General features: G+C 53.1%; 1 protein-coding gene across 2 annotated transcripts in view; it reads left to right on the forward strand.

Annotated features, from left to right (window-relative positions):
- Positions 1 to 23,523, forward strand: part of IGDCC3 (immunoglobulin superfamily DCC subclass member 3) — a 40,364-nt gene that overhangs the window by 13,394 nt on the left and 3,447 nt on the right. For both annotated transcript variants that reach the window (XM_074366318.1, XM_074366319.1), the window contains exons 3-10: positions 18,190 to 18,334; positions 18,665 to 18,795; positions 19,171 to 19,308; positions 20,626 to 20,784; positions 21,912 to 22,077; positions 22,374 to 22,621; positions 22,809 to 22,973; positions 23,287 to 23,478. In XM_074366318.1, the coding sequence (XP_074222419.1) occupies positions 18,190 to 18,334; positions 18,665 to 18,795; positions 19,171 to 19,308; positions 20,626 to 20,784; positions 21,912 to 22,077; positions 22,374 to 22,621; positions 22,809 to 22,973; positions 23,287 to 23,478 (1,344 nt within the window). The remainder of the gene's footprint in view (positions 1 to 18,189; positions 18,335 to 18,664; positions 18,796 to 19,170; positions 19,309 to 20,625; positions 20,785 to 21,911; positions 22,078 to 22,373; positions 22,622 to 22,808; positions 22,974 to 23,286; positions 23,479 to 23,523) is intronic.

Raw genomic sequence — 23,523 nt, forward strand, 5'->3', positions numbered from 1 at the left:
GACCTGTTTCCCCATAGGTGGAAGGCAGCATGGAGAGGACCAGATTACGAGACTCCTGAAGTCCCCTAAAATTCTGAGACACTGACTTGTTTTGGCTTGAACACGGTTCCCTCCTCCGCAACTCTCCCGTCTACCCCTAAGGCTCGCTCTAGCGTTCTCCTGCATCCCCCTCTCCCAGTCCTCTCTCCTGGAGCGCTGGGCATGGCCTCCTCCTTTTTCAAATGTCAGGATCGAAGTTCTGCCGCAAAGTTCTCTTGTCATCCTCATCCTCTGACGTTCCCCTCGGGCCTGGTGGCCTCCCGCCTGCCTCCCGACAGCGGCGGAGCACGTGTCGGAAGCAGCCGGCCGGGTCCTTGGGGCTCAGGGGCGCGGCCCCGGTGGGTGTGGCAGCCAGGCGCTTGCCAGTCCCCGCGCGCTCCGGGAGCCGTGTCGCCTGCCACGCCGTCCCCGCGCAGGGACTTGCTCTCCGCCCCGGGGCGGCCGATCGCGGTGGGATGAGAGTAAACCTGGACTGCAGGAGCCGGGCTCCGCAAAAGATCTGCCTCCTTTGGGGAAAACGGACGTCCCCCACCTCCACCTCCAGCACAAAGCGCGGCCGCTTCTCGCGGGAGGCGCGGCCGGCCTGGGCCAGTCTGGCTGATGCGCGGCAGAATCAATGTGCGTTCAATTAACCCCGCGCCGCGCGGTCGCGAGGCTGTCAAGTCACCGCACCCTGGTTTGTCTGTGTGGGGGTGAGAACGTGTGTGCGTGTGCAAGTGTTTGAGTGTATCTCTTGTCTGCGAATGCACGTGTGTCCTCACGGGGGCTCCTGCATGGTGCCTCGGGGTCACTGCTTCCCTGGCCTTCATTTGGTAACTCACTCGGGAACTCGCCGCCACCAACCGGGAGCCTCGAAATGGTCTTGGGGAGCAAAATGGAACAGGATAGTGGAGATCTTGGGTTCCCAGTCCCCTTCCCCTCAATTGGCTTGGGGCACAGAATTTCTGACAAGGAGATGGTGCTAAAGAAAAGTTTGTGGGCAAACCTTTGAATAGGCCAGCTCTACTAGGGAAAGGAAACAGAAAGGGTCCCAGAGCCATCATAGAATGACAGATTGAACCAAGAGATGGTTGCTGGTTGCTCTGACAGTGCTTGGGAGTGTGCTCACCCCAGGGGAAGGCAGGAATGGGGAGAGGGGAGCTTTCTAGGTTTTGCTGATTGACTCTGACCCTCCCCTCCCCTCTCCCCCAGCTTCTTACCCCTAAGTTTCTCACATCACTGCTGTGGAAGCTGAGATCCAGAGAGAGGGCCTTACCCCAAGTCTTGGGTGTACAGAACTGGAACAGAAAGTGATCAGATGCTCCCTCCAATGTGCTGTTTGGCCAAATGGAATTTGGGCTCTGACTTCGGAGCCAGGATGGTAGAAAGCTGAAACCCAGTATTTGGCTTGTAATAAACAATTCTTGGATCTTTTTCTGCCATCTTCACATCTGGCTTGTTTTTTTCCTAACCCCCACCCCTTGTAGGTTATTTCTGTTTTGCCTCTTACATTCCAGATTATATGGAATGTCACCCTTTCTGCAATAATTCCCTTCACCCTAATTTTTTGAGGTCTCTTAAAATTGTATGCCAAACCTCAAGTACCTCAGAGAAACCCTGTCTAAATTAGTCCCACTTGAAGACTGGTTTAGAATATTCTTGATTTCAGAAGACCAATTATGATATCACATAGAATGAGCCTCAGGATTGAGCCTGTTTGATATTCCTGCTCTCCTGTGTTTCTGATTTTGCTTCCCAAATCAGTCATTCTCCCATCGAACTGTGACAAAATCAAGATCATTACAAGCAAGCTGGTAAGTGTAAGGTTGATGGGATCAAGGCTTTTCTGAAATAAAGCTATCTAGCTTTTATTACATCAATTCAAGAAGGATTCATCGGGCGTATGCCCAGCTTTGCTTTTTTGGGGGTGGGGTGGGGAGAATCAAAAGACACAGTCTGTTCGGGACAGTGAGTATATGCTTGTCCTTCCCACTGGTCTGCAGTCTCCTTGAGGGGAGGGGCTTGCTCTTCTGTGCATCCTCAGTGCTGAACCCAGGGCTTGCCTGGGGAGGTGAGAGAACGGGGTGTATGAAAGGGGGGATAGGAACACAGCACTTATGTCCTGCCTGCTGTGGTAGGCACACTCACCCTCTGGAGCTCAACAGCCTGGGGCTGGGGGAGGGCAGATAAAGCTGAGTCATATATTACCTGCCAAGGGTCTACAGGGGAGTTTTACTTAAGCCATTCTCTGCCTGCTTCTGAGCCCCTACTGTCAGAAGCTGAGAGTGGCCATGTCTGCGTCTAACTGTATCCTGACTCTCCTAATCTACCTTCTTCCGGTCTTAAAGGGCACCCCTATCTCCCTGTTCTGTTCCCTTCCTTGGAACACCCTTTTTCCAAGGTCCCTCTGCTGCTGGCCAGCTCGGGGGACGATTAGGATGGGACTGAGCGGCAGGTGCCATGACTGAGTGCCGAGTAGGAAGCACTTGGCCTGGGGAGTTTAGACCCCAGTCTGCCATCCCAGGGGAGGTACTTAGTCACCTCAGGGTGGGACACCCTTCCAGGCAAGCTAGAGAGAGACCCAGGATGCCAGACCGTTGGCCTCACCTCAAGAAGAGCTAAAAGGCCAGTTCCATGCTAGGAAGCACCCCTCTTTGGAAAGACTATCCCTGAATGTGCATGCCTACCTTCCTATTATCTTGAAAAGTTATAACCATGATAACAAAGCATCCTGTGAATGCATGATGCTGTGGAAATGGATAAGGGGAGAAAAAGAAAAACCACTCATTATTCGACTCATTATCTTCTTCTCAAAATATTCACCCATGGAGCATTAGTTTTAGTTATTTATGGTCTTGAGATTGGGGAAAGAAGAGATATGAAGAGAAATAAGCTTCCTTTAAGAAGCACTTTTTCAGTGAAAAGCACTGAATCTCTAATTTGGGCCTGGAGGCACCTCATGTTGTTGAGTAGTGGATCAGTTCCCAAGTATAATATTCTGGGGATTCAGCATTCAGGCACGCTTGCTGAAATCTGGACAAACCATAAAGGCACACATATAGTAATACACAGTAACAATTATATTTGTAGTTTCTGTTGAATGGTCCTTTTAGTCTTGTAAAATGAAACTAGTGGCCTGTACAGCATTGGAATGATCTTTGATCTACTACGAACTAGCTATTGTCTGCTTGGGTAATTCCCTTTTTCCTCTAGATCAGGGGACTTTAAGCATCATTCCTTAGAGTCCTTGGTTCTGTAGAGGGGGCTGAGGGGCTGGAGGTGGAGGAAAGAGGGAAGCCAGACGGTGGGGCTCCAGGCGTCCTACATCTATCCCCTCCGCAGCTCTAGCTTTTTGTTTTGTTTTGAAGTTCTCTAAACCAACTAACTGAGCAGATCAACTAACCAGGTAGAATGCGGGGGAGTCGCTCTGCAGCAGCAGGTGCTGTGATGCTAAGGGGGCTTAAGGCTCTAAAGCGTTAGGCAGAAGAAATATGACTCTAAGACGAAGATTTAGGAGAATTATAAAGAAAAACATTATGATCATATTGGAGGTTATGACCGGGGTTAGATTAAACCTTGACTCAGGATCGGCTCAGACAAACAATGAGCTATACTTAGATTTTTCTCTCCTTTAAAAAGCACGCTTTTCCTGTATCACTGTTACAGTTAGCGCTTGGTAACGTCAAATGTGGTTGATCAGTCAAAACAAGGAACAATTTTGGCTGCCATTCATTGTCTCTCAACAAGTGTTGTCCATTCTTTAATTTTATTCTCAGATAAACGGATGGATGGGTGGGTAAGATGGATGATCCTGTTTAAGAGTTTGGTTATGGGCTGCCCACAAAAGGCTTATTATCTAGTTGTGGTGACATGGACATTAGAAAAGATTGATGCCTCAGAAAGAGCTTTGTAATATGCATCATATGCTCAGGGATCCTGGGTCAGCCCGACAGCCTACTGTTGATCTGAGACCTTTTTATCACTTGGTAAGCCTGATAGGACATTGGGTCTTCTGTATGACAATCTTCCTCCAGGCAGAAATAACCTAAGAACCCATCAGAAAGGATTAGAAATTCTGTACTTCCAGGAAAAGGATACATGGAACCGAAGGATATAAAAGCAGGTCAGTTCTCAAGTCAACAAATCTCAAAGAGCATCTGCCCTATACATACCTGCCTCTGAGTTGTGTACTCTGAGGGATAGAAAGATAAGTTACCTCTTGATCTTGAAGGACATAATCTCTTCTTCCCACCCGACCAAAAAGCAAACTTACTGGGTGGTGGCGGTGAAGAGACAGCAGCCAGATAAAGCAGGGAATCTGGGAATCTGTTGAATGCATAAATAGTGGTCATCAACTTGTCCATCTGCACTGTGATCCTTGAGTGCTGATTTCTAAGTTGAGCTCTATCACATCCTCATACAAGAAAAAAGGGAAATGCCCCAGGCTAGTCTGGTTTCTGATAATGAGTCAGTTTCCACCTGCACGTAGTTGGAACTCCAATCTTTCCTATCCATCCACCACTCTCCTCGGGATCTTTCTTGCCTCAGAACAGTGGCCTCTGTGCTTCTGCCATTACATCTGAATGGTGACACCTGACTCTGCAGACTTTAGATAATTTGGACGTCCCCTTTCCAACCATTTCCCTCTTCCTCCCTGAACATGCCAGTCCCTTCTTCAGTCCAGGCTCCCGCCAGCTCTCCATTTCCTGTCCCCTTCTTTTCAGGGCCCTGCTCCTCTCCTCACATCTCTCCGGGCCATACCCTGACCTTCTCCAGCCCTTTCAGCTGGTGGCACACAGTTGGGCACTGAGGGAAATGAATTCCCGACTCCTCTCATTGTTTCATGTGTTCCCAACGAAATCTCATTAGGCCGTTGAAAGCCGGGCTGCGCCTTTTTTTTTTCTGAGTCAGGGATCGAACCGGGCGACCACAGTAGGTGCCTCTAAGAATCTGCCGGTGGTGAATATGAAAACGAGTATTTGTATGTATATGTGTGACTGAAACATTTTGCTCTACACCAGAAATTGACACAACACTGTAAGCTGACTGTATTTCAATAGAAATTAAAAAGAAAAAAAAAATGAACCTGCTTGTGGAGAGGGGAGCCCCGGGGCAGTCCACCCCCAGGGGAGACGGAAACTCCTGCCTCAGTTTCCCCGGTCCGCCGGGGCCCCGGCCCAGCTGGGGAATTTGCCCCGCCGGGGGGAGGGGGTGGCGGGAAATGGTGCCTCGCTCGCCCCAGCGACATCAAACCCTCGTTTGGCGTGCGAGGACAATGGCTGTCTTATTTTCTCCATTCGCCGCGCACAATGCCGGATTCTCTCATTCACCCGCGGCGGTGCGAGCGAGGTAATTAGCCAGCGCCATTCAGCGCGGACACTATTGCTATGCGGGGGGGCGAGGACGCCCGCGTCGGCAGGGATTAGCCGCGGGTCGGGGTGTGCAGCTGCGGCCACTTCAAAGGGGCCCGGCGGCCCGGCCGGCTGTGGGAACCGGCGCCGCCTCCCTCGGGAGCCGCCCCGCCGGCTCGGCCCCGGGCCCTGCGGACGGGGCGACGGGACGCAGCCGGTCCTCCCCCGGCCGGCAGCCGCCCCGCCGCGCCCTCGGCCGGGGCAGGCCCGGCGCTGCCCGGGCCCGAACTCCGGCCGGCGGCCGTTGTCGCCCCCCATCACACTCGCACTTTCATCAGGACCTCAAGTGCTTTTTTCTTTTGAGTCCCGGGAGTCAAAGGGCAAAGAGGGGAAGGTTGGGGGAGGAGCGAGGGGGGTGGGAGCTTGACACAAAGCGCTGACCTCGGCGGAGTGGAGCAGATGGTCCCACTTACTCCTGCCGCCGAGCGAGCGGCTCTCAGGGCCCCAGGCTCGGGGCCCTGACCCCGCCCGGCAGCCGAATGCCTGAACTGGGGCCCCGCGGGGGCCGGGCTCGCACATGCGCCTCCACCCGCCCCGCTGCCCGCTCTGCGCCTCCTGGCACTGGAGTCAGACTGCCTGGACCAGCCGGCCTCGTTGCTCCGGGGCTGGGCTGAGAACCTGCCCTTGTCGGATGCTGGAGCCTGAGGGAAGATTAGGATTCTCAAGAACTTGGCAGGCCAGGGGTTCCCAGTTCTGGCTCTGCGTATGAGGCAGTCTCGTGCGCTTTCACATAAATACAGATTCCTAAGCACCACGCCGGGCCAAGGGATCTGAACTCTGGCAAGTGCAGTGGGGAAATCTGTATTGTTGCCCAGCATCCTAGATTATTCTGACACAGAGCCAAGTTTGAGAAGGGGGGAAGGGGTGCTTAGTCCAAGTCCTTCATTTCATTGAAGAAGTTGAGACTCAAGTAGAGGAAGTAACTTGCCCAAGAATAGACAGTGAATTGTGGCCCAGTGGGGACTTGGGTGGAAGAGAACGAAAGAAACTCATAGGCTAGTAGGTGAGTGAAGTGTGAGCAGCTGACTCTCAGACAGTCTGACAGGGGCTAGGAGAGAGGCACATTAAAGGCAGGAATTAATTCTGCCTCCTTTGTGGGATGTGAAAGATGGGATGCTAGTAGAAAAGGGACAGCAGAAGTAAAGAAATATAAGCGTGAACATCCGTGATGGGAAGGCAAATTGTCTCACATGGTCAGAGTACAAATCACATGAAGAGAGAATTAGCTGCATTTGAAGCTGGAAAGATGAAATAGGACCTAATAATGGAGACCTTAAATGCCATCCCAAGGAGAGTACCTTGATTCAAGGCAGTGGAGAAGCACCAAAGGGGTCTGATGATCACATTGGATATTCAGGAGGATAATTATGGCTTCAGGATGGGGGAAGAAGGGGAGGGAGAGAAGACTGGAACTGGGAAGTCTAGAGGGGGGAAAGCTATTGCAGAAACAGCTGAGCGTGGTAAGAGCCTAAACCAAGGCAATGGGATGGAAAAGGGAGGGTAGACCAGGATTCGGTGACCAGCTAGCTGCGGTGGGGAGAGGGAGAAGGCTGGGAAAGAGAGCCCTTGGTTTGTTTCAGCTTTCGCAGTTGGTATATGATGAGGCTGTTGATAAGAGTCACAGGAAAAGGAAGCGGTTATGTGTGAGTGTGGTGATTCCACTGAATTTAAAAGAGAGCCTTTGAAACGCTCTACAGATGATTCCTAGGGCTTTAGGAGACCTCCGACCACTAGACGGCAGCAGTGAGGTTCCCCAAATCAGTCTACTTCCAAGAGTTGTAAGCCCTATCCAACCAAGAAACTCCATGACCCTCCCATGGAATGTAGGCCTCCCTCTTCCACCCCACCCCACCCCAAAACAGCTAAGGCTTCTTCTGGAAGAGTTGGAAGGCCTGCAGGCCTTAAACTGTTGTGGTTCAGTGTTGAGCTGCTAGAGATTCTGCAGAGCCATGAGAGGTTAAGTGCAGCATCAGATCAAGTTTAGCTATAGGACAGGGTCCTTTTAAGGATAGAGAGAGACCCAGTTTACCCAGTGTTATCCTAGAATCTTAATGGTATGGACCTTAGGGATTGCCTTGTCTGTTCTCCTCTACTCCCATTTTATAGATGAGAAAACCAGGGTTGGAATTGAAAGGTCACATAGGGAGTCTTTGACAGAGCCAGGCATGATCCCAGATCAGCTCTCCATTACCTAACCCCTACTATATTAGTCCCTACAAATCCTAATATATGGTTCTGGAAATTTGGGGGAAGTGTCTGTTTTTGTTGAGTTGTCCTCATGGTCATGTGAAAGCAATTTACTTAATAGCTCCAGCCTGGGCCCCCCTAACCAGACACCCTTCCGGGAGGTGAGGGAGATCCGGTATCCTGACCAGAATGATGGAAGTTAAGGATGTTGTGGGCCCAGGCAGGTTTACATAAGGAAGATTGGTGACCCTGACACGGGCGGAGACGTGCAGTCTGTGCAGAGGGGCTCTGCTGGGCCTGGACATTTTCAAGTCTAAGGCAGAGAGAGCGTCCCAAGGCACCTCCTAGCTCCTGACCCTGCACCCTGGGCTGGTGCTTGGAAGCAGATGTGCCTCAAAGGCTACAGCCGGATGAGGCTTTATAACTTGTCCAACTCAACTCCCCCATTTTACAGAGGAGGAAACAGAGGCCCAGAGAGGGGCTTTGGCTTTATCTGGATCATACGTCCAGTTATGAAAAGACTTAAGTCATTCACTGCTACCTTTCCCTTTAGCACGTCCACCTCCCCTCCACACCCCCAGTCACCCCATGGAAGCTGCTAGCATCTCACAATGCTTTGTCCTCCCCCTGCGAGAGCAGGAAAATAAATTGCTTCTCTATTTTATAAGGCCCTACAGGTGACAGGGTAACCCTCCAGGCCCCATCCTGGCAGTTTGGTTTCCTGGCTTGCCAATTTGGAAATGCTCACCTGGGGACTAGGGTCTGGGTTGTTTATTTACCTGTGTTAACAGAATTTAGGAAACGTGTGGGCTCAGTGACCATTAGTGGGGTAATAACACCACCTTATCACAGTGCTTATCTCCATCAGTTACACTCTATGAAACCTACCTCAAACCCTGGGGGAATTCAGTTCAAGTGAAGTCCGCTGTGTCCTGGGTGTCTCTGAATATGAGGCGGCATGGTGCTCTTAAGGGTCTAGGATGTTGTGTGCCTCTGTGACTTTTCTGTGCCAGTGTCTGCAGGTACGATCTGTCATGTTTGAGCAGCATTTGAATGTGTGTGTGTCTCACAGTTGTGATGCAGGAAGAGTACTGGGTTTAGAGTTAGACCACTCTAAGTTCAAGTGCTGGCTTCAGCATCATTAAATGTTAATGTGTGATCATCCTGAAATGGCTGTGTGACCTTAAGCAAGTTACTTAACCTCTCTGAGCCTCAGAAGGCTCCTTTCTTTCCCTTCCTTTCAGGGTTATACTGATATAATATGTTACCTTTGACCATCAGTGGTTTCTGCAGGTGTCTGTTGTTCAGGGATGTTATTACTATGCTAGTACCTAAGGTCTTGGTCTTCGTGCTTTCACCCTTCTGATATTTCTTAGGAGCTTGGGTGGAAAATCTAAGGACAGGGCCTGTGGGGTGGAGGGCTTTTGCTCCTGGGATGCCAGAACATCCTCTGGGACACATTAGCAGTCAGTCAGTATCTGTTGAAAGAATGCTTAGAGTTGATACAGTGGGGGGGGGGGGGTGTAAATAAGACAGATGACTTTCTCAAACCCCAAACCAGGGCACATCCTCTGACTTAGCCTGATATGTAGGATGAGAATAAGGCAAAATATTTGAAATTGGGACTGCTTTTGAAAACCTAGCAGTGGGGTAGGTAGGGTGTTCACATGGAGTAGGTGATACTTTTTCCCTCTTTCCCCTCCCCTGATTGTGCAGGGGCCACACGGAAAGCCGTGGGGCATTCCCACCCGGTGGCACATCCAGTGTGCCACAGCAGGCAGGCTCATCACCTGTGTCCCTCAGCACATCCTCCCGCAGGCACACTTCACACCCTCCACAGCAGGCTGGAGGCAGGGGAGGGAAGGGGCACTCATGGCTTGATCTAGAGGAAGAAGTGGAGCCTCCGAATTGTGGGCTGAATAATTAAAAATAGGGCTTTGAGAGGTTTTATTCTCCTTGGGTTGTAAAAGCCCAGTGCAGTGACCTCCAGGTTGCCTCCCCTGCAGCTGTGCCTCCAGGGGGCCTTACCTTCCATTGGAATCAAAGATTAAGCCGTAAAAGTTCGATTGCTGGCCAGCCTACAGTGGGCCAACAGCTGGATGCAGGGACTTTCCCAAGCTGAGTTTGGCTCCCCACTGTCCCCCACCTCCCCCCCCCCCATTTGTCAGAGGTGGCCGCCAGGAGGGAGGGGAGAGACGTGGATTTATGGCTGCTGACTTGAAAGACAAAGTTGCCTTTTGTGTTAGAATTGGGGCCGGGGGAGTGGTGAGCTGGTGGTGGTGTGGGAGGGTGGGAGGGAGGGGCTGGGGTTCAGGGGCCCAAGGCACGGGGTAAGGGGCTTGTGGAGGCAGACAAAAGGGTCCAGAGGCTTCTCAGAGCAGGGTCACCAGGCAAATGCTCAGATGAATCAATCACCCCCAAGTGAAGCTGAGCAGGGCCTCTGAGCCATCACAGTCCCCATCCACCCACACCCATCCAACACCCAAACCCCACACAGTGATTTCCCCCTGCCCCACCAAAAAAAAAAAAAGCAAAACCATACTCTTTGGATTCAGAGCCTTAATTCAGCTTTCAGACTTCCCATTGGAGGCCCAGAGAAGTAAATACAGGTCTTCTGAGTTCATACTTTCCCCTACCCCAAATGTCAACAGCCAATCAGTGTGGGGGTTCTTCCCTAACAGAGCCAAAGTCAAGGGCAAGGTGGAGACCCAGATATTGGGGAGACTTGGACAGAGTGTTGGGGAGACTGAGCCTGGGCCAGAAAACCCTGATGACAAGACCAATATCCCACTGGGGACTGTGGCAGGTCGCCAGCCTCCCAGGACTCGATCCTCTGCCATCGTCTCCCTCCTTCCCATGCACGTTTAGAGATGGGACATTTGTAAGTGCTTTGCCGAGTTTAAAGAGCATACGAGGTGGGACTTGGCTGGCCTTCTTGCCCTCCAGGGGTCACTCTGCCTGGTGGGTCTGGGTGGAGGCCAGAGTAGCCATCGGGTGTCTGAGTTCAGCAGGTGCTTTAACTACACCTTGGAGAGCCACATCCATCCCCTGGAATGAGCCTGGCCAATAAAGGCATGAGTTTATGGGCTTCATAAACATTTTACTAGAGAAATCAAGGCCTCAATTACCCAATGGCTTCTTCCAACTGACAGCTTGCCTGTTGGGGACCCCGTGAAGCCCCCAGGCAGAAGTGAAATAGAAGCCAAACTCTGGTTTATACCTGGCTACCCACTTCCCCCTGCACTGACCCTCTCTCCATTCAGCCCTTGCAAATTCTGTCTTTATCCACTTCTCCAGAAGGCTCTACCACTCATTCTTAGAGCCTTTGCCTTTCCGTGGGACGATGGCTACCCTCTTGGAGGAGACAGCCCCTGCCCCCACCTCCCCATCCCACCATGCTCTTCCATAAACTCTCAGCACTTTTAACTCAAGATTTTACTACTTTTCCTCAACAATAACTAGCAAGTATTTGCTATTTTCCAAGAACTGTGCTAAGCACTTTGCAAATAGATCTTCTTGAGTGTCCCTAGGGCAGCAGTTGTGGTGAAATGAGCCATTATCATCCCTATTTTATCAGTGAGAAAAATAGAGGTTCCGAGAGACTTAGTAACTTACTCAAGGTCACAGGGCTAAGAGTGGTGGTTTTGAGTTTTGAACCCAGTTCTGTATGATTCCAGAGCTGGTATTATTAACATCTTCACTCTACCGACTCCCTCAAAGTGCTCTTAGCAAGTATTTCCCCACTAGGAGTAGAAATCTTGTTGCATGAGGCCTTCTCTGCCTTAGGATGTGATCAGATGTGTGGGTCTTGACAGCAGTCTCTGCGTCCATGTGGCCAATAGGGGAGGGAATCTGGCGGGGGCAAGGCTAGGCTAGTGATGAAGATGGGGAAGAAAGAGGGGCTCTCTGGTAGGGCAGCAAGAGAGAGGGAGCAAGACCAAAGCAGCTGTGGGTCTGAGGTCTTGCTGTGGGTCTGGACCAGTGCTGTCCAATGGGACGTTGGAAATATTCTATTGGTGCTGTCCCTTAAGGAAGCCCATAGCCACTTGTGGCTGTCGAGCACTTGAAAGGTAGCTAGCTAGCCAGAGGAACTCAATTTTTAATTTTATTTAATTTTGATTCAAATGGCCACAGGTGGCTAGTGGCTACCATATTGGACAGCACAGGGCTACTCAATACAGATGACGGCTGAAATCTGCTCAGAGTCCTCTGGGGGTGTGAGCTCTGCGGGCTCAGACCGTCCCCAAGGGTCTTCAGGCTCAAGGCAGCTGGACATCGTTTCACATCACTAGTGACTGAAGGTGATATGGGTGCTTTCCTTCAGATGTTTCTCAGGGAACAACCCACACCTTAAGTATTTGAAGGTCTGTTGTGTGAAGAACAAAATTGTGTTTTCTCGAGCAGCACTGTCCAGTGGAAGCATAACACGAGCCACACAGGTGATTTTTAATTTTCTAGTAGTCACATTTACAAAAAGAAACTGGCAAAGTTAATTTCAGTAACAAACCTCAAGAGAGAAGGTAGAGCTCAGTGGCAGAGTGCATGCCTGGAATGCTCAAGGTCCTGGATTCAACCCCTAGTACCGCCATTAAAAAAATAAACAAATTTTTTAAAAAGCCTAATTACCCCAACCAAAAAAAAAATCTTATGAATAACAAACTTTATTTTACTTACCATATCCAAAATACTATTATTCTAACATACAATCATTATTTTAAAATTATTAAGTTTTTAATATTTTTTTAGTACCAAGTCTTTAAAATCCACAATATTATCATTTCAACTTGTAATCAATATTTTAAAAACTACTGTTATCAATTAAAATGATTTTTTCCAACTTTTAAATTGTGGTAAAATACACATAACATAAAATTTACTGTCTTCACCACTTTTAAGTGTGCAGTTCAGTGGCGTTAAGTACCTTCACATTGTTGTGCAAGCCACCAACACCATCCATCTCCAAAATTTCATCCTTCAGAACTTTCATCTCCCAAAAGTGAAACTCTGTTCTCGTTAAACAGTGACTCCCAATCCCGCTTTCCCCCCTGCCCCTGGCAACCACCATTCTACTCTCTGTCTCTAGGAATCTGGCTACTCTTGGTACCTCCTGTAGGTGGAATCATACAGTATTTGTCCCTTTGTGATTGGCTTACTTCACTTAGCATGATGTCCTCAAAGTTCATCCATGTTGTAGTGTGTGTCAGAATTTCCTTCCTTTTTAAGGCTGAACAATACTCCACTGTGTGCATAAACATGTTTTGTATATCCATTCATCCCTTGATGGACACTTGGGCTGCCTTCACATTTTAGCTATGCTAAATCATGCTGCTATGAAGGTGGATGTACAAATATCTCTTCGAGACCCTGCCTTTAATTCTTTTGGGTGTATACCCAGAAGTGAAATGGCTGGATCACATGGTAGTCCCATTTTTAAGTTTCTAAGGAACCCCCATAACTGTTTTCCTTGGTGGCCACACCAATTTACATCCCCACCAACAGTGCACAAGATTTCTAGTTTCTCCGCATGCTTGCCAACACTTGCTATTTTCTGTTTTTCTGTTCTTGCTTTGATAGTAGCCTTCCCAATGGGTATGAGGTAGCATCTCATTATGGTTTTGATTTGCTTGGTGTCTTTTCGTTTTACACTGAATCTTTGAAATCCAGTATTTATTTTGCATTTACAGCCCATCTCAATTTGGACTGGTCACATTTCAAGTGCTTAATAGCTGGCTACAATATTAGACAATGAGATTCTCAAGGGGGAAGCTGGAGACGGTGGGTGGAAGCACATGGGATTCAGGCATGTCTCTAGTACAAGGGAAAATGCTGCAATCATCTGAGCTGCTCAAGGAGGAGCAAGCATTCGGGGTGTCCCTGGTCCTTGGCAGGGACGGATACAAGGAGGGGGACAGGCCTTGGTGGCCTTTGGAAGAGTAGATTGTGGTTGTTCCTCTTGAATGGCTGTATGAGTGGGGGCAGTCAGTGTCTCAGACCCCTGGTGCCACCAGTTTCTGCAAAGGCTTTGTTCTGACTCTCCATCCCAACATGCCCACTCACCTTTTTGTCATCACACACCAGAGAGGGGTCTGGCCATAACCAAAGGGTTGGAGGCTGGGCTTGGGGGATGCTGCCGGCTTCCTTCCCAGCACTCTGCCTTGACCCTTCCTGCCCTCAGCATCCCCCTGGAGCCTGCCTAATCAGATCCAGGCCTGACCTCGCCAGAGGTCCTGGACCGGGAGGAAAGTCCCCCTCCCCTCCCTGAGCCGCTGTGGATCTGGCTCTCAGGAGACCCCCTCCCCTCTGGTGATTTATAGGAGTGTCCGGGAGCCATTTCCTGCCTGGTTCTGCTCCCTTGCAGCCCAGCGGGTTGCCGGGATCTCGCTCTGGCTCTGACCCTCCCTCCTCATGGCCTGGCTGTACCCGTGGCGGGGACAGGGAGTGGCAGGGAGATTCCTTCTCAGATTATTTAGGGACAAAGGTGATTTCTTCTTCCTTTCTCCACAATGGCCCCCGAGCAGGTCTTTGTCCTTCCTGTCACTTTCTCTGCTCCTTATACTGGAAGGGGCTCCCAACACTACCCACTCCCATATCCCAGTTTAAAGTGAGGAGCCCCAAAATGGCCCCTACCTGACCAACAGGTGTCAGTGGGAGAAAAAAGCATTAGCAGCCACGCACCACAGCACCCACTTCGTGTCCACCAGCCGTGAGCCACGCTGCCACCCACACCAGCCACAGACAGTGTCTCCAGCACAATAGTAACCTGTGTCCCACCACACAGTAACCTCCAGGATGACTTGTTCAGGCGTCAGGGTTTTCAGAGATCGAGCCCTTGGCCCCACATGGCCATGGTTGCCCAAAGACCCCCCCCTTCCCCAGAGAGACACAATGAGGGACAGTTCCTCAGCTCTGTGGCCTGCTAGTACAAGCCAAACCTGTCCCATGCTGAGAGATCAGAGATCTAAGTGGCCCCAAGAAACTTTCTCCCCGACTTCCTAAAGACAAAATGCTGTTGCCTGTGAACTCGGAGTGAATGCGAGACTCCAAGAGACCCCGGCTAAGCTGAGTGTGGGCACAGGCCTGTTTATGAAGGCAGCAGGAGTCAAAGCTGGCAGGCCCTGAGGAGTACCTGCTCACCCCTTCGTTTGTGAATGAAAGGACTGGCAGTCTTGTTACCAAGTCCAAGCTCATACTGCTCACCACACAACAGGCCAATAAACTGAGAGACAAGTTGTTGGGGCAAGGAATAGTGACTTTATTCGGAAGACCAAGAAGATGGTGGACTAGAGTCCCAAAGAACCGTCTTACCCGAGTTGGGATGGTAGTTTCTTTTATAGAACAAAGAGGGAGAAGTATGGAGGTAGAGTTAAAAAAGTGGTGAGTTGTTGCAAATATTTCCGGGGTCTGGCCAGACTCCGGAGGGGATGTGTTAATTCCTTCCTTCCTGCACTCATTTACAGGTGAGCCTGGTCAGAATGTTTCCTGTGAGCTAAACAAAGATGTTTTAGCTTAAAGCTCAGGCATGGGAGACTGGGTTCCCGGAGATGGGCCATTATGTGTACTTTAAGCTATAGGCAACATCCCTTTGGCGATTAACTTGTAGCAAAAGCAATAGAGCACAAAGCTTAGAAGAAAAGCAACAGATCCAGTATGGAGTCAGATTTGCTTTTCCCTATTACACTCTGACACTGCCTGCCCAGGGTCTCACGGCAATCTCCTAGGACACCTAAGGGATATACAGAGCCGACTGAAGGGCTGGGTAGGGGCGGGATGAAGGGGAGGGAAGAAGGAGCCTCAGATAAAGGACCACACCCTCCTCCTGCACCTCCTCCCCTGGACCACACCTGTACCCTCAGCTGGGCTCCAAGGGGATGGGACTGAGGAACTGCCTCTGAAGCTCATTATCCTCCCAGCCACTTGCAACACAGCAGAGGGCTTGGGGTGTGAACCTTCAGATTTGGGGCTGGGAGAACCACCAACCGGGCCTGGGCCTCGGTTTCCCTTTCATAGAATGAATGCATGGGCTTTGGAATGAGTGGTTTTCAAGCACGTTTAAAAGCAAAGCTACCCTTCAAATGAAATGTTTGGCAGAATTGCGGTTAAGTAAAGCAGATAGAGAAGTTTGGCGAGGTGCTGCTCTGATGGAAGGGAGACGTGGCGCTGTGGGCAGGGAGGGTCCCCAGCTGCATCCCAGGGGCCCCAGGGGATGCTTTAGACTCTGTCGTATGCAATGTGAGATGTTCAGACTGGCTCCTTACCTACCAGCCCTTCCTCTCCAGCATCACATTCAACCCATGCTTTGTCATTGTGCAGTTTTGGGGGGAGAAGGAAGGTAGAGGCAGACTTTCTCCATCCTCTGTGCCCTGATGAGAAGCAGCTCTTTCCCCCTGTATCTTCTCAGGCCAGCTCCTAGCTCTAGGCACCTCCAGGGAGCCCAGGAAGGGGGCTGGAAACACAAAGGATTCGGTTCCTTAATGAGGAGGCGTCTGTAGTCAGCAGAGCCATTAGTCCCCGCCCCGGGTCCCTGGGGGGGCTGCAGGCCCCTCTCCAGCTGGAGTGAGGAGGGGGCAGGCAGCTCCCTAGCTCCAGAATGGAGCCAACTGGGGTTGAGGGGGGTGCGGCGCACAGACAGCTGCCCCAGGGACCTGGGTGCCCTCTCCACTCCCTAGGCCTGCCTCCAGCCCTGCCTCCTGGAGACTGAAGCCTGGAAGCAGTAGAGGGGCCTCAGCAGCCATCAGCCCCCTCCTCCAAACCCCAGGGCTGACCTGCAGGCCCTTGGCCAAACACAGCCTTCGGCCTGAGACACGGCAGGCTGACCTCACATTGCTCCCTGGGGATTGTCCCACCCAGCCTGATGGGGACACCAGCTGGGGCACTTGCCCCTGCCTCCCGCCCCTAGGGCCCCAAGGTACCCTTTGTAAGGGCTATACCTACATGGGGACATGTGTGATTGATTATCTACACAGGATCAGAATCACACACCAGCCACAGGAGCTGAGGGATACAAACCCCCATTCACCCAGCCTTGGACACTCACACCGCATACACAGAGAGAGCTTCCTGGCAAGCACAGCCCTGCACACACACGAGGAGGAGCTCACACCCATCCGCGAACTCCCAGGAGGCCCCGAGAGAGGAGGAGGCAGGGCTGGGGATTTTTATGCATGTTTATATTTAATGAACCACATGCAAATGAGATGGAGAACGTGCCATAAAAGAGTCGGCCCCCAGAGACTCCGGGAAGGAGGGCACAAAGGCTTGGCCTTCCTGAGCTGCCCTGGAGTCCTGAACAGGCCGGGAATTGAGGAGGACTGAGACAGGGTGTGCCCACCCACACCAGGGAGCCAGAAGCAGGAGCCAGGACCAGCTCCAGTGTCCCTGCTGCTGTGGGGGGAGGGCTCCTTCTGGGAGGGGACAACTGTCCCAGTTGATGGAGTGTTGGAGGGGAGGGGCTGCCTGCCTGGACAGATGGTGAGCCGCCTTCCCGCACTTGAAGCAAAGTGGATTTTAATGAAATCACAGCCCTGATGCTGAAGCTGGGAGCCCGCATGGGAGGGGCCCCTTCCCTAAGCTTTACAAGATGGGGGGTGGGGATGGGTGGGAACGAGGATGGGCAGGAACACTTAACCAGCCTAAAATGGGGTGGCGGGAGCACCACAGCCCCTCCTATGATCAGAGTTCAAGCAGTTAGTTTCAGATTCCCAGAAGGTGGGAGGGGGCGGGCCTGAATATTTATGACACATTGAAATGTAGATTGGTAGGTCTGACAGTCTTCTGAGGGGCTTGTCACCTTGGATGGATACACCACCCTCTTGGGGTAAATTGAGAAACTGGAAGAAATGGGGGCTAGGGGTGATGATGAAGGGCCAGAAAAGCTCCTGGGAGCTGGTAACTAGGGCCAAACAACCAGTGGCCTTGCTGGGTGACACTGGGCTAATCTCTTCCCCTCTCTGGGCCTGTTTCCTATTCTGTAAAATGTGCAGCACAATACTTAGCACTTTCCTACCTTAGGGGGAGTTTATACAAATAAATCTGAAAGCAGCTGAAATAGTGGGGAGCAGGCTTTGGGGGCAAGGCCTTTGTGGGTCAGCGGCCCAAGATTTCCCTGTTAGAGGCTTTTCATCAGAGAATTTGTCCAGACCTTTCTGAGGTGTCCCTGCCCAGCCTATACCATCCCTCCGGGGGGAGAGGGTTCCCACAGGTAGGACAGGGTAAGAGCTGACGTGTCCCTGCCAAGCAGCTACCCTGCCTCTGCCCCTGCGGGTGAGCTCCAGGACTCCGGGACACGGGCCTGGGGCTCCCCATGCCCTCTCCCGTCCCACGCCCTCTACCATCCCCTCTGCACCTCAGCAGTGGGCCTTTCCCAGCACATTTCCCTTTCTTTCTTTTTTTTAAAAATAAACATTTATTTATTTATTTATTTATCTGCTTGGAGCGGGGTTGGGGGGTCATTAGGTTTATTTACTTATTTTTAGAGGAGGTACTGGGGATTGAACCTAGGACCTCATGCATGCTAAAGCATGCATTCTACCACTTGAGCTACACCCTCCCTGACACTTCCCCTTTCTTTCTCCAGCCATGTCCGACTTCCACGTGCATCCCCAGGCCACTGTGGGTGAAGAGGGCGGAGTGGCCCGCTTCCAGTGCCAAATCCACGGGCTTCCCAAACCCCTGATCACCTGGGAGAAGAACAGAGTCCCCATCGACACGGACAATGAGAGGTGAGCCTCGGGCGGGAAGATGGAGGGAAGACCAAGAGGCAGGCCCAGGGTCCCGGCCTTGAAGGAGGCCTGCCTGCAGCCTCCAAGCTGGTGCTTCTGCAATTTTGCTGAGACTGAGTAATCTCTGTGGCTTTGGGCCCAGATTCAATACTCAAATCCATGCGAAGACGTGTGTCTGACTGTTGTCAAGGCTGGAATTGCAGGTGGGAGTCCCCGAGGATGTCTGTGATGATGACAGTGACACTGGGACCGTGCCGAGGCAATGGGCTGTGTCCGCGATGCTGAGTGTCCCTGTGGCCGTGGTTGACCGTGCCCCGCCACCCCCCACAGGTACACACTGCTGCCCAAGGGGGTCCTGCAGATCACAGGACTTCGAGCTGAGGACAGCGGCGTCTTCCACTGTGTGGCCTCAAACATCGCCAGCGTCCGGGTCAGCCACGGGGCCAGGCTCACTGTGTCGGGTGAGGGTCCCTGGCCCTCCCTCGTTCTTCCCCCAGCCAGCCTCCTGACGTCTCCCCACCCTCAAATTGATCCCCCTTCAACTGAGTCCTGGAGCCTGGTCAGTCAAACGTGTACAGAGTGCCTTCTAAACGCAAAGCTCCGTGCTCCTTGGGGTGAGGGTTCAGAAGGCATCCGAGGCCCCTCCCTGGCTCAGCTCTGCCCGAGGAAGCCCATCGTCTCCTTCTGGGTGCTGGCATCTCCTCTAGGCCCACAGCACTGGGTTCCTGGGCTGCAGCTCATCTCCCACCTGCTGTGTCCCGGGCTGTGTGTTGGGGGAGGGAGGCGGTGAGGAAGGGTCCCAGCTAAAGTGAAGAAATGTGGCACCCCACTCCCAGGCTCGGGCTCCGGGGCCTACAAGGAGCCTACAATCCTCGTGGGGCCTGAGAACCTCACCCTGACCGTGCACCAGACCGCTGTGCTCGAGTGTGTCGCCACGGGCAACCCGCGCCCCATTGTGTCCTGGAGCCGCCTGGGTGAGCCTCATCCTGCAGCCCCAGCCTCTCCTGCCCCCTGGGAGGGCCAGTCTCTTCGCCCAGCTCTGGGGGGAGCTTGGAATCCTGTTTGTTCTCCGTGGGGGTCCATGCTCTCCAAGGCCTGGGGAGGCGGGGGTGTTTCCCTCTCCTTGGCAGGACCAGGGAGGTCCGCCTGCCCACTGCATTCTCCCTCCCCCTGTGCAGATGGCTTAGCTCCCCGGGTTACCTCGAGCAGCCCTAGTAATCCTGCACCCCGCTCCCTTTCTCCGTGCTCCCCTCACCCTCAGCATCACCAGAACCCCTCTGCAGCTCTCAGCGCCCAAAGTCGCTTTCCTGTCCTGCTCATCTCTGCCCTCCACCCCCTGATCAGGATTCCCCAGCCTGCAATCCCAAACCCCTCAAAATCTCAGGCAGTTGTCACACCCTCTCTCTGGGCGCCCCCAGTCTCGAGCCCGGCCCCCTAAATCCCCAGCCTAAATCCCTAGGCAGCTGAAGGAGAGAAATGAAAGGGTGCAGATGGGCCCACATTGTCTGAGTGGAAAGGTCACTGGGGGAAGGAAAGTCTGGAGGGGATGGGGTGGGGTCCGCATTCACAAGGAAACTGCGCCACATTGTAGCAGCTGAGTGATCGGGAAGAAGCAGGCAGCAGGCAGGATAATGGAGTAGATTTCACCACTTCAGGGGCTGAATGGGGAGCTGTCTCCTCGCATTCTGACTGTGCTAATCTGATCCTGGATTGGGGGGAGGGCCCCGGGGCCTGGGAGAGGCTGGAGAAAGTGGCCTCACCGATAGGAGGAGCCCATAAGCCCTGCAAGGACCATCTGGTGTGACATTTCCCAAAGCGTGATCTGCAGGGGGAAAGAATGGCTTGGTGGTGTAACAAGTTTGGGAAACAGAGTTAACCAGGTCCCTTTGCTGCAAGGCTTCTCAGAGCCTTTGTATTCATGGGCATTCGTTGTGACAGTCCAGGAGGGGAATAGGTATATTTCATGGAACTTTTTTCAAGAGAGACAAACCAGGCTGAGAAATGTCCATGGAATCCAGACCCCTTACTTTCCTGAGTGAGAAGCTGAGGGGAAGGGATTTGAAGGTCACCAGCGAGGCAGTGACGATGCTAGGATTAGGACCCAGGTCTCTGCTTCTGGGTGAGTTTTCCACGCTGCACCTGCCACCCCTACAAGGCCGTGATGCTCAGAAGTCAGAGTCAAAGCCTGGGGCTCCTTGGAAGACGGGTGGAATGGCCGATTCCCAGTCTGGACGTTCCTGCCCTGCCCCCTCTTCCACACCCCACTCCCTGACCCTCCCCTTCCTCTTCAGATGGCCGTCCCATCGGGGTGGAGGGCATCCAGGTGCTGGGCACAGGGAACCTCATTATCTCAGACGTGACTGTCCAGCACTCAGGCGTCTATGTCTGTGCAGCCAACAGGCCCGGCACCCGGGTGAGGAGAACAGCACAGGGCCGGCTGGTGGTGCAAGGTATGGACACCCCATCCCCACGCCACCCCTCTACCTGCCCTGTTCCTTGCCTCATGGACATCCCTGGACCAAGCCCAGTGCCTTACACTCACTCCCTCCCTTTCCTGGGCAGCAGCTCTCCCCTCCCCTCCCCAAGAATGTGTGTGTTGGGAAGGGAAGACATTCTTAGTCATCAGGCCCCTCCAGGTGCTATCACTACTCCCAACCCTGTCATTTCCACTTTATAAAATCTCAGCTGGTCTCCCCGACCTGTGTCACTCACATGTGTCCCTCCCCCCATGTGCTGTTCTCATTCACACATGTGGCCCTTCCAAGCTCACACCTGCCTGCACTCTCTCAGTGTGTTTGTCATTTTCACACTCTCACACCCCAGCTCCTGCGTCTCACACACACACACACACAGACAGCTGACCTCCACTCCCTTGGGGTGTGAGGGTGGCCTCTGCAGCTGACTGGGTCATCCTGTCCATCCTCCTGCCCTGGAGCTCAACTGTCCCCATGAACTGAACTGAGCTTGGATTCCCACTCTCAGGGGTTCCCTGTGGTTGGTCCCTCCCAGAGCTGGGGAAGAGGTGGGAGAGAGGGGAATGAGGAACTTAAATGCCTGTTTGTTTAGCATTCCATGTGCCGTTAATCTGTCCAAATGAAAGTGATGGAGCATTTCATTTCTCGGGTGTTAATGGAAGCTTGCAGCTTGGGATTGGAGGAGAGTGGAATTGAATGTCAGGGTGAGGGGGGCCGCTACTGAGGGCTCATGCATCTCCCCGTCATTCCTGCCTTCGAGGTGCAGCCAAACCTATTAGCACATTTATTTATTTAACAATTTCCTGAACAGGGAGCTCAGCCTGATTGCTTTCAGATACAAATGTCAGTCTTCTAAAGAGTCATTAAAATGGAGTCCTCTCTTGGGCCTGCCACCATCTCCTGGAGGCTGGGCCATGGTGGAGGGTGGGCTTCACCTGGAGGATTCTCCAAGGGGTGGTTGTGTGTGTCCCCACCCCACCCTGTCCCCCGCAGACCTCGGGCCCCACCCTCTTCCCTTTCCAACTTCCTTCACTCACCACTGCCCCTCCCTCTCCACCTGACTCCTCACGACCCTCATGCTTCTCTGTACCCCCCACCCCCAGCCCCAGCAGAGTTTGTCCAGCACCCCCAGTCCATCTCCAGGCCAGCTGGGACCACAGCCATGTTCACCTGCCAGGCCCAGGGTGAGCCACCCCCTCACGTCACGTGGTTGAAGAATGGGCAGGTGCTGGGGCCCGGAGGTCACGTCAGGCTCAAGAATAACAACAGGCACGTGTGTGTGGCGTGTGCAGGGGCGAGGCCTGGGGAAGGGGCCGGGGGGTGGCCTGGCATGAGTGGCCTGGGCAGGCTGTGGGCCTCCTGCCAGGGAAGAGCGCTAAATTGGGGATCTGCAGACTTGGGTCTGAGTGAGTCCCAGGTCTGCCCCTAACTTGCTGAGACACCTGGACAAATCGGTTGTCTTCTGGAAGGACTCAGTTTCTCCATCTCTCAAGTGGGGAGATTTAGCCAACCTCCAAGGCTACTCAGGAAGGAGGAGGGGATCTGAGGTTCTCCCTCCCCTGCAGCACCCTGACCATCTCTGGAATCGGCCCTGAAGATGAGGCCATCTACCAGTGCGTGGCCGAGAACAGCGCCGGCTCCTCTCAGGCCAGTGCCAGGCTGACTGTGCTGTGGGCCGAGGGGCTGCCCGGGCCCCCCCTCAACGTGCGGGCCGTCTCTGTGTCGTCCACTGAGGTCCGCGTGTCCTGGAACGAGCCCCTGGTCAACACCAAGGAGATCATCGGCTATGTCCTGCACATCAGGAAGGCTGCCGGTGGGTGGGGGGCCTGCACCCCCTTCATCTTACTCGCTGTTTCCCATCCCTCTCAATCCTGCGTGTCCTGACACACGACACCTTCCCTTCTTTCTTCCGGCTGCACCCTGGCTGCCCTTATCTCACCAACACGGGTCGGATTCCCTCATGCCCCTTCACTCCCCTGCCCTACCCTTGGCCTCCTCAGATCCCCCGGAGCTGGAGTATCAGGAAGCAGTCAGCAAGAGTACCTTTCAGCACCTGGTGAGCGACCTGGAGCCCTCCACTGCCTACAGCTTCTACATCAAGGCCTACACACCCCGGGGTGCCAGCTCCGCCTCTGTCTCAACGCTGGCCAGCACTCTAGGCGAAGGTGAGGTCTGGGCACAGAGCACAAAACCACAGATGCTCAGGACATAAGGGCAGAACTACTGTGCACGGTTGCTCAGGTTGTGCACTGCACAGGGTGCCTTGCCTGAGGCTGAGCCGGGGCTGGGTCTACTTGGAGGAAGGGGTGTCCTTTTCTAATTCACGTAAAGGTGCTATTTGAGTAAGTGGAGGCCCGAGGTCAGAGGCCAGAAAGTGGTCAGGTCCTGGCAGGGTCTGGGTCATGGGTGGCAGGTGGAAGGGTAGAGCTTTGACCACCAAGTCCTCATGTCTCAACTTTCTTCTCGGCTCGCCTGCAGCCCCCGCCCCACCCCCGCTGTCGGTGCGGGTTGTGGGCAGCTCCACCCTGCAGCTGCTGTGGGAGGCCTGGCCCAGGCTAGCCCAGCACGAGGGTGGCTTCAAGCTGTTTTACCGCCCAGCAAGCAAGGCCTCCTTCAACGGCCCCATCCTGCTGCCTGGAACTGTCTCCTCCTACAACCTCAGCCAGCTCGGTGAGGCGAGGCGGATGCGGCTGGGGCCTGGGGAACGGGCGGGGG

The sequence above is a fragment of the Camelus bactrianus genome, chromosome 6, assembly GCF_048773025.1.
Source record: "Camelus bactrianus isolate YW-2024 breed Bactrian camel chromosome 6, ASM4877302v1, whole genome shotgun sequence".
Classification (NCBI taxonomy): Eukaryota; Metazoa; Chordata; class Mammalia; order Artiodactyla; family Camelidae; genus Camelus; species Camelus bactrianus.